Below are 9,549 nucleotides of genomic sequence, written 5' to 3'. Positions count from 1 at the left end.
TTTTCCTCCACTTGCTTGGAGAGGACACCCAGAATGAGTTGTTCCATCACCTTTCCAGGGATGGAGGTGACACTAACCAGCCTGTAGTTCCCTGGGTCCTCCTTCTTGCCCTTTTTGAAGACTGGAGTGACATTGGCTATCCTCCAGTCCTCAGGCACCTCCCCTGTTCTCCAGGACCTTTCACAGATGATGGAGAGTGCCTCAGCAATGTTGTCTGCCAGTTCCTTCAGCACTTGCGGGTGCATTCCATTGGGACCCATGGATTTGTGGGTGTCCAGCTTACTTAAAAGATCCCTAACCTGACCCACCTCAACTGAGGTCATCCTTTCTCTGAGCTTGCTCGCTTACGTCCAAAGCACCTAAACAACATATTTCCTTCTCTTATCCAACTGCCTCTTTCCAGAAGTCATATTGCTGTTGTGTGGGGTTTTTTTGTTTTGTTTTGTTTTGTTTTTTTTATTAAAATACACCATCCTCAAATATTATATCCACACTAGTTGGGTACAGATACTTGCATTAGAAACCATCAGTATAACGTTTCTGTCTCCTTTTTAGTACAAAACCTCAGGACAGACATACTAACTGAAGAACATGCATTTCACAACAGAACACACTGCATTGTGCTACATTAGAGAACGCATGAGCTGTCTGTCATCAGAGCTCCGAATAAACCCAGCACTGTACAGCAAACAGGCAGACGTGCAACTCTGATACTGTAGTACAAGATGGAAATAATTCTGATTACTAAAGAATAATAGTCCTTTCACGTGGTCAGTCCTTACTTCGTAAAAGTAAGTTTCCTTGTAGAATGTTTTTTTTTCCCACTGGAGATGTTTAAAAATTCAATCCAAAGTCAAGAGTTGTTTGGATAGGAGAATGTGAACTTGAAAATAAGTCTAAAATGCATTAAATCTCTAAAATTGTATTACAACATGCTATTAAACTCACTTGAATTGCAGTACTTTGCTGTATTCGTTGAATCTAATGATAACACTGATGTCAACAAAGGGTTTTGGTTCTAAATAGAAAAAAAAATTAAGTGTATGTAAGAAATAAATTGCAAAGTTACTAATTTCAAGGCTGAATAAATCTGATCTTACTAAAGGCTTTCTCTTACCTGAATCCAAAGCAATTGACTTGGGAGGGGCTACAGGGTGAAATACAACAGGAAACATTGATCCTGGTAATTGATTATCAACCTAAAAAAAATTATTGCATAATTACAGGAATGTTTTAATGACACAATAATCAAAGACCATTTCCATTTCAGAAGGCTTGAGAAACTTGTTTATAGATTGTGTTCAAGAAGAACGTAATTCTTATTTTGGGGCAATCAGAACTCTGACATTATTTTGCAATGCTACCTATTTAGTTACAAAAGGTCAGATGGTTGGACGTGTTGCACAAGGGATGCTTGCACAGGTTCACACTTACAAAGATTCATTTAGAGGGTCTGCAGCTGATGGCATATATTGACTGTAATAGTGAAAACTACCTTCAGGCAAAAAAATCCCTAAATGCAAAAGATTAAAGGAAAGAGGAAGCTTCCCCACCAGCTGGTCAGGAAAAGCATCAACAGGGTCCTCCCCCAGGGGACTCGGAAGTGCAGCAAATGGAAATCATCATTGTCATCTTCATCTCTCACCACTGTTTTCCTATAATACTAAACACTTGTCACTAGTACTTGCTCAAGCACTCTATTGGTTAATTTAGTAATGGAGTATGCTAATCAGGTGCAAGTGTTGCAAATTAATTCACTGTTAAGCTTACATGCAGATATACTATTGCATACCATTTTTGAGTATTTAAATGCCTTATCTACTTTGCATTAGACAGGTAGTTTTTGTACTAAAGATCTCTGAACCTCTAGACACACTCTCTAGAATAATGTTGCATGACTATATATAAACCACAGTAAACAAATTTTGAAAAAGGTTGAGGTTTTTGGTTGTTTGTTTTAAAACACCAAAACACCTCTCTTCAGAAATAAGCTTTCCACCATAGCACCCTGCTTTACATAAATCCACCATTTTGTGGAATTTCTTCCATGCTACTTGCAAAATCCTGGGATGGCAATTCTGCAGTACATTTCCATCAATGGAGCATTCACAGCACTTCTGTTACTCTGATGCAGTGAGCAGAGCATTGCATATATAAGATCTGGAGATACTTTTTTATATAAATTAATAAAACAAAAGCCTTAAAGTGCCTGTCTAGTTTTTAGAACGTGAGAAAAGATGGTACCTGCAGCCAATATAATTGAGCCCGTAAGCTCCTTTGGTGAGGTGACTGTTTGAATTCAACCTGAATTCCTGACAGGAAGTTGCGTCGGATACTGCATCTGACTGGAAGACGCATTTCCATTGGAGTCTTACTAAAATTCACCTAGAAATATAAGAAAGCAAAGCTAATATACAGTTCCATTAGAGAAATACTAATATGTTATGTTACTAGTAAGCAGACTAGGAAATAAAATGTGCATTTTTCCTTATTTCATTATCACATTGCTACCAAGTTACTCAGTCCAATTACCTGTGTGGAAAGTAACGAAAACCACAAGGTAGTCTGATAAGCACATTACATTGCAACTTTAGTTGCCCCAAGAGGGAACCTCTGTCATCTTAGTAACTATTTCTTCATGAGTTATATATTACACTGCCATAATTAAAGATATTTACATGCAGCTGACTACTTTCTCAGCTGATGGTTTTACCCTGATTCTGTAATGTTTAAGCTATGAGAAGTAAAAGAGAAAAGCTCTCATGTATTCTAAGTCAAATGTAACAACTTAGGGATGCAAGTTTTTGATACCATGTACTTTAAATGCACTGCTGCTATGTATAAAACCTAAGTATTCATACAGGTGAGGCTATATATGATTTTCAAATGAAAGGATGATATAGAAAACAAGCCTGATTACAGTACAATAAAATGCCTGTATTTTACTTAGCCATTCCAGCGTGTTACATTTATGCATGTAATACAGGTAATTAATGTCTGAAAAAGCTCAGGTAAGTGAATTAATTTCAAGTCTTTGAACGCTATAGGCTCCTTTACCATAACAAGTCATGGGAACTGCAGCTTACTAAGAAGCTAAAACCAAGATTTCTTCAAAGAATTTAAGTTACATCAATGAGAACATAGGTTCATAACTGATGTGCAGATACAAAGCAATCTTTTCTACCACAAAAAAGCAAAATTATTTGAGATTCTTGCTTCATAATACAAGTCTGGAACACATCTCTACTGCCTCAGTATTACCTCAATACAAAAATATTCTACTGTATAAAATGTGAAACTAAAAAAAACAACTTGCTTTTTGTTTGTGTTTCTCTTAACACAGCATCTATCCTTACGTCGCAAAACAGAAGTCTATTTTAACTGCTGCACATGTTCTGCAATCATTTAAACACTGAAACCTCAGAACATACCTCGGTATTGCTGTCTAGTTTATGCCAACCTGGAGCTTGGAAAGCACTCTTACAAAGATACTTTTGATAGGCTTGCTCCAACAGATTTATTTGCTTCTGATTAAACGGTTTCCACTTTTGCCTTCGTTTCAGTTCCCAAACAACACCAGAACTGCAAGACAAATAACAAGGTTAACAATTTAAAAGTACTTAAACCTTTCTTATGCAAGCAAACCATGTAAAAAGATATTATCCTAATTTTTCAGGCTCAAAAAACCCTATTGTTTACTTTTTTTTTTAATAGACGCTAAGGAGGCCATTAAATCCTATGTATTCTAATTGCACAATAGGAATGAAGGCAGAACTTAATTTGACTTAAAAAGGTTTCACTTGTATTAATTTCATTTGAAAGATGTCCCCTTCAATTCAACTGTTTTACTAAAATTATAATATGCTGTCAAATTTTTATTAATCAAAGGAATATTTAGGCTTTCATGTGCAGTACCTAGTAATTCCTATGTAAGAGATTTCTTTTTTATTTTCATTGTTAACAAGAGAAAGTCCAAGACTATGGATTGACAAGTTTATTTCTTGATCAGGTTGCTCCAGCTCCTCTGCTTGTCGTGCTTTAGAAACTAATGCAACATCATCTGTGAAGAGTAGCACTCGTTGGCGTCCATCCAGGAAAGATACCCAGTGTATTTGAGTATTGGCATTGTAAGGGAATTGGCCACATTCATCCTGTATTGGGCAGAGCGGGAGAGGGGAGGAAAAAAAAAAATATATATAATAAATATATTACAGTAGTAAAATCATTATATCGCTGTTTGTTTATAAGCAAGCAAGTTTACTGGCACACATACAAATCAGAACTCAGTATTTTTCTTGTTTGTTCACTTCACTGTATCATACTGATTTGGTGGCATCTTGTTTCCCAACACTGGAAAGAAGTTGGGGGTTGGGGTTGTTTGGGGTTTTTTTCCCCCCTTTTGAAAAGTAAGCAATCCGGCGGTATTTGTAGATTAGAATAATATTGGAAATTATTAGGAAACAGAGGCCTTCTCAGCAAAAGAAAAGACTTAGAATCATAGGCGATGGGGGAAGAAGGCATACTAAGGAGATCAGTTTCAAACTGAAAACAGTTTTACACGTAAAAAATGTGACCCAAGAAAGCGTTTATACAGGAAAGCACACTAATTGGTCAACTGTCAGAGTTCAGCTGTGAGAAACTAAATCCATTTCCAGTATAACTGAAACAAACTTGCTTTTCTGTCCATACTTTTCACTACTAATATTTTGAGTTTTCTTATCTTACCTCTGTGCCTAGTCAACAGAAAAACCAGGCCACCTCTGAAGAATTCAGACTTTAGTAAAAGGTGCAAGAGGGCTGCTATTTAGAGACAGACATATAGGACTTTATTTAGCATACATTTCAGCTAAGTGAGAAAAGTCATCTTCCATCACTGCTTGCTTCCCCATTCTGTAATACAATACTTGCCCAGTCTTACCCTAGATTTACCTCAGCTTCTAGTTACAGTTTCCCTATTTCCCCCACTCATTTTCCATCTTGATTATTGTTATTTTGCCCCCACTTCACACACTTTCCTACTTTCATATTGCATGAGTTACAAACACCAAAATAACTCTTAGTGAGCAACTCAGAATTTTCTGTTCCATGCAAGCATTTCTCATAGGAAGCAAGAGTTAAAACAGTCAGGGGTTTTCTCCATCTGCAGGGAGATACTTCAGCAAAATGCAGCACTGCTAGAAAAGTGGTGAATTATTCATCCTCTGTACTATTTAGATACATCCACAGCTCATATACTTTATCCTTCTTCGTTCATATCCAAGAAAACCATGGAGAAAATGCAGGTTGCAGTTTGTGTCCAATCCTCTGATTATATTAATCTAAATATCTAAAACCTTGCTACTTGAGAGTAGGCTCAAAAGTCTCTTACAGAACAAAACAGATGCAAGGTTACTGCAGAAGCTTTCTCCCAGATCATTTTAATCTTATTATAGTCCTAGACTGGTTCAGCATTTACTTCTCCCTTCTGAAATTTACCTTAAGTAGGTCATGTTCACCAAAATTTTGGGAGTAGCCCCAAGTCAATTTTCTTGTTTTAGTTGGATCTGTCCATGCGAACAGGCATACTTGCTTTGGTTTCAACTCCATTTCCTCTTGTAATCCACTGCAGGTTAAAAGAAAAAGAGTAAAACAACAGCATTCACTGGTTAGGACCACTGATACAAGTGGTGCAAGCAGATCACAATCCTATATACTCTGCCCCTCCAGCCTTCTGGGGTGCAGCATGAAGGTCCTAGGCTATCCACTCCAAACAGGTGCAACTGTAGTTAGGCTCTTGGTGAACCAAGATCTATACTCCCACTTTAGTCTCTCCACTTTCTCAAACTATAAAGACTGCTTAAAAGTAGACAAAACACTTCATTAAAAGAATACGATAAAGAAGAGGGGAGTTTCTATTTTTCAAGGTACCTTAATGGTAGAAGAGAACTACTTTCTTCACAAAGGCTACCCCCTGGTTAAACAAACAATGGTGAATTGTTCCTTCCACATACCTCTGTTTATATCTGAGAGAGTCCCATGAAGTATGGTTAACAATAAGGGCTGGAGCAGCTCCCTCATGGTAATCTGAGAAGCTTATGAGAGTAGAATGCTCAGAAACATTCACATCTACCAGTAAGCCCCCATTCTGGAGAGGAAGGTGGAAAAAAAAGTTCAATATTTGTTCTATGCATAAGTTCACGTTAGAACAGACTAGATAGAAATTTCTGTATCAGTCTTTCACAGCCTCTTACAAATGAGAAAAGGAAAGGTAGACTACATTATCTAGTAGCGGTAAGCTTAAATACTTTTGTCGCTGGCTTAAGACAGACATCAGTAGCATCCACAAGCTATTTGTTGATTTAACTTAATTGAAAAATTATACTCTAATTCTAACATTTTTAAGAATTCCTTTATTTGGCTAAGTTCAGTAAAAGTATAGGCAAGCATTCCCTTTACTTTATGTTACAAAACTTCAAGTTATTTTTAAGAACTGCAATTTCCTGCCTACTCCTTAAAAATGTGACAGGCTGTTCTAGACAAACGTACTGAAGTTTTTAAAGGTATGACAAATTAGCAATAGTGTATTAACAAACTGATCACTGAGTGGAAAAGTTCTGTTGATTAAACCTCTAAATAAATCATCCTAAGTCTTTCGATAATCCTGCTTTCTTCCGATATATTTGTAATATATTTCCGAGATTTGTGCAGCACAATTTTTGTCATTTGCTTATACAAAGGAGGTACCTCATGCTTTCCCTTTTGGATAGTCTCTTCAGTCAGCTTTCTCAAATGATTGTCTAGCAAGCTGAATGAATGTTTTTGCTATGTTGTAAGGTCTGGAGGAGAGGTGGGAGGGGACACATCTCCTTTTTTCAAAGATGATCTTACAGATTCTCCAGCTCATGTCAGAAGGATGTGAGAAATTATGTTTAGCGCTCTACACAGTAGTAGTAAAACCTCACCACATACGGCACTAGAAAGGATTCTCTTGCAAAGCTGAGCCATCTACTATCTTAGACCAGTGAAGAAGAAAAACCTACTATTCTAATTAAGCACCTCAACAGAGCACTAGATCACTGACAACATCTTGTTCCAAAAACATTTTTTCTAACTGTTTCAGCAAACTTGGAGAGCTAGATTATCCTCACAGTCGCTTGTATTTCAGTTAATTATGGTAAGCATTATCTCCAAAGACTTGTCTGAATGTGCTGCATTTATACACACATTCCCTAATGCTGGGCTAGGGTGAGTTCTGAAATAATTAAGATTCTACTAATTGAATCATAAATTCTTTTAGCCATAAACTGTGTATCTCCAACATGTATTAGCTTATCAAGAAAACAAAACAAAAAAACCCCATTCTATTTTAGGATAACTATTTAAACAAACTGAAGGTACCTATGAAATATCCTCTCTAAAAGAACAGATGTTAGCTGTAGTATACCATTTTTAATTTAATAGCAATAGAGCTGTTCAGCTTCCTATAAGCTTCTCAAAACTAAATCAACTTGACCACTTCACAAGCTAAGAAAACATTTACAACATTGGAAACCTGATTCACAACATTTTTTATGCAACAGAACCAAAGTGCAGTGCACTGACACCTTAAGGCACAAGGTTTCAATCTTTATGATCTTGGGGAGTCATGCTTTCTGAGGTTCAATACCATAAGGCTAAAAAATGGAGTATTAAGAACAGACCACACAAAGTCAGTCTCACCAATTCTTCCAGCCTCAGCAGAGTACCATTATCCTGGGCTTTAAATAGGAATGGTTTGGATGAGCTTTCATAGCCAACTACTCTTACACAAAGTTCACCAGATGAGTATTCAGGCCAAAATGGAAGACACTGTCAAACAAGAAATGTGCATGACTAAGAGTTCATATACATTCAACATAGCAAGCCAGCAGTAAAACAGTCTCGTGTGACTAAAACTATTTCAGATGCCTTAGTTCTTAAACCAGTATCTACTGATTAACATCTCATCTACATTTAGTAAGTTAGCTAAACTGAAGGACTTGATTAATTTACCAACATATGCAACCTATGCTGTTCAAGTTGCCCTGAGATGTGAAGTAACCACATCATACCATTAGAAGTGACAGAGCTTCTAAAAGAGAACTGCTTTTTCCTTAAGTGACAGCTAGATACCAGTTGTTTGTGTACAATAACATCCAAAAGGAAAAACTGAAATATTACCTCTGAAGAAGAGATATAATTCCATTTATTAGTTGGAAAAGAGCCATTGGGACCAATTTCTCCAACTTCTAGTTCCAGAGAAGATTTGTTTGCTATTGTGTAGAATGGAGTGAAGGTAACTATCCTGGTAAGGTTAAAACTGCTCATTTTGATGCTAACTCCAACCTGTTGAACAAGGACAGTTTGAGCAAACAATCAACAAGCTTAAGAGAAAAGTCAGGATGGAAAAAACAGAAAAGCCAACATTACTGTAATTGCAAAGGCTAGCACACATCACCCTGTTCTGAACATATATAATAAACCAGCATGCAGTAAAATGAGTAAACTATGCAACAGAGTTAACACAATGGTAAAGAGACACTTTTGGCTGTAGCATTTCGTAGCTGTAGAATTTGTGGGGAAAATCCAACAGGAATCCCTCTACAGTAAATCAAGACAAGCTAAAATGACTGTATCATCAGAGATCAGTTAAAAGCTATATGAAAACACAATTCCCCACATATCTGTATCAGCTACATCATGTATGTGTATTCTTTATTCAGCTTAGTTGTGGAAATATAGTCTTAGACAAGGCTACTGAGTCAAGATCTAAACACTTGCAAACAATTATGAATATTGAATCTGAACTCTTATCTCCACTATATGAGTGCACCACTGTATTTTCACTCAGCCTAGCACTACACGTTATATAAACCACATGCGTATCAATTACACTGCTTTTAAATCATGGAATATATAGGGTAATAATTTTTATGCCCCAATTATTCAGGTCTGCATCTGGCGATAAATAGTTTCACCAACAGAATTCTCAGTGTAAGTAGTGAAACAAAGGCCTTAAGGAGAAAAAGAAGTCAAGCCAAAAGAATCCCAAGAGAGCTCCCCAAAACATAGAAACCTATCTTACCAGATAATCCATGTTATTAGCCGCACACCTGACACATCCATAGCTTCCCACAGTATCAAGGGAAAAGCTGCTGGACCAAGTGCTAGTTGAAATACATAACTGGATCTACATATGAAAAAGAACATGGAGAGTACTTCAATAAATGCATTTTAATTTTATAGTTCATGCATTATGGAGTGCAATTATATCACATGTAGCAGTATAAAGATGACACTTAATTGCTTTTAAAACCTTCTGTAAGTCAAGATAAGCTTGTGCATGTAATATCACTACTCATATCCTGATTTATTAGACTGTGCCTGAGTTCTAGGAAAGATGTTACAGTAAAAGGCAGCAAAATAGAGGAGTCCTCACTGACTCTTATGTTCATAACACACATAGATAGGAAAAGCTACAATATTGTGGTGCTTCACAAACTTGAAGAGGGGGGAGGAAATAATCAAAAGAACACCTCGTGAAAACTGTTT

The 9,549-nt window shown here is 36.7% G+C and overlaps 1 protein-coding gene across 1 annotated transcript in view; it reads right to left on the bottom strand.

Moving 5' to 3' along the window:
- Positions 1–9,549, bottom strand: part of VPS13C (vacuolar protein sorting 13 homolog C) — a 100,788-nt gene that overhangs the window by 22,414 nt on the left and 68,825 nt on the right. Inside the window, exons 60-69 of the mRNA XM_035899526.1 lie at positions 9,083–9,187; positions 8,179–8,343; positions 7,699–7,827; positions 5,991–6,124; positions 5,476–5,602; positions 3,916–4,151; positions 3,432–3,582; positions 2,245–2,385; positions 1,118–1,199; positions 949–1,018 (exon numbers count right to left, since the gene is read on the bottom strand). Coding sequence (XP_035755419.1) covers positions 949–1,018; positions 1,118–1,199; positions 2,245–2,385; positions 3,432–3,582; positions 3,916–4,151; positions 5,476–5,602; positions 5,991–6,124; positions 7,699–7,827; positions 8,179–8,343; positions 9,083–9,187 — 1,340 coding nt within the window. The remainder of the gene's footprint in view (positions 1–948; positions 1,019–1,117; positions 1,200–2,244; positions 2,386–3,431; positions 3,583–3,915; positions 4,152–5,475; positions 5,603–5,990; positions 6,125–7,698; positions 7,828–8,178; positions 8,344–9,082; positions 9,188–9,549) is intronic.

Source organism: Egretta garzetta, unplaced genomic scaffold (genome assembly GCF_000687185.1).
Source record: "Egretta garzetta isolate BGI_Z169 unplaced genomic scaffold, ASM68718v1 scaffold287, whole genome shotgun sequence".
Lineage (NCBI taxonomy): Eukaryota > Metazoa > Chordata > Aves > Pelecaniformes > Ardeidae > Egretta > Egretta garzetta.
This window is presented reverse-complemented; position numbering and strand designations above follow the sequence as displayed.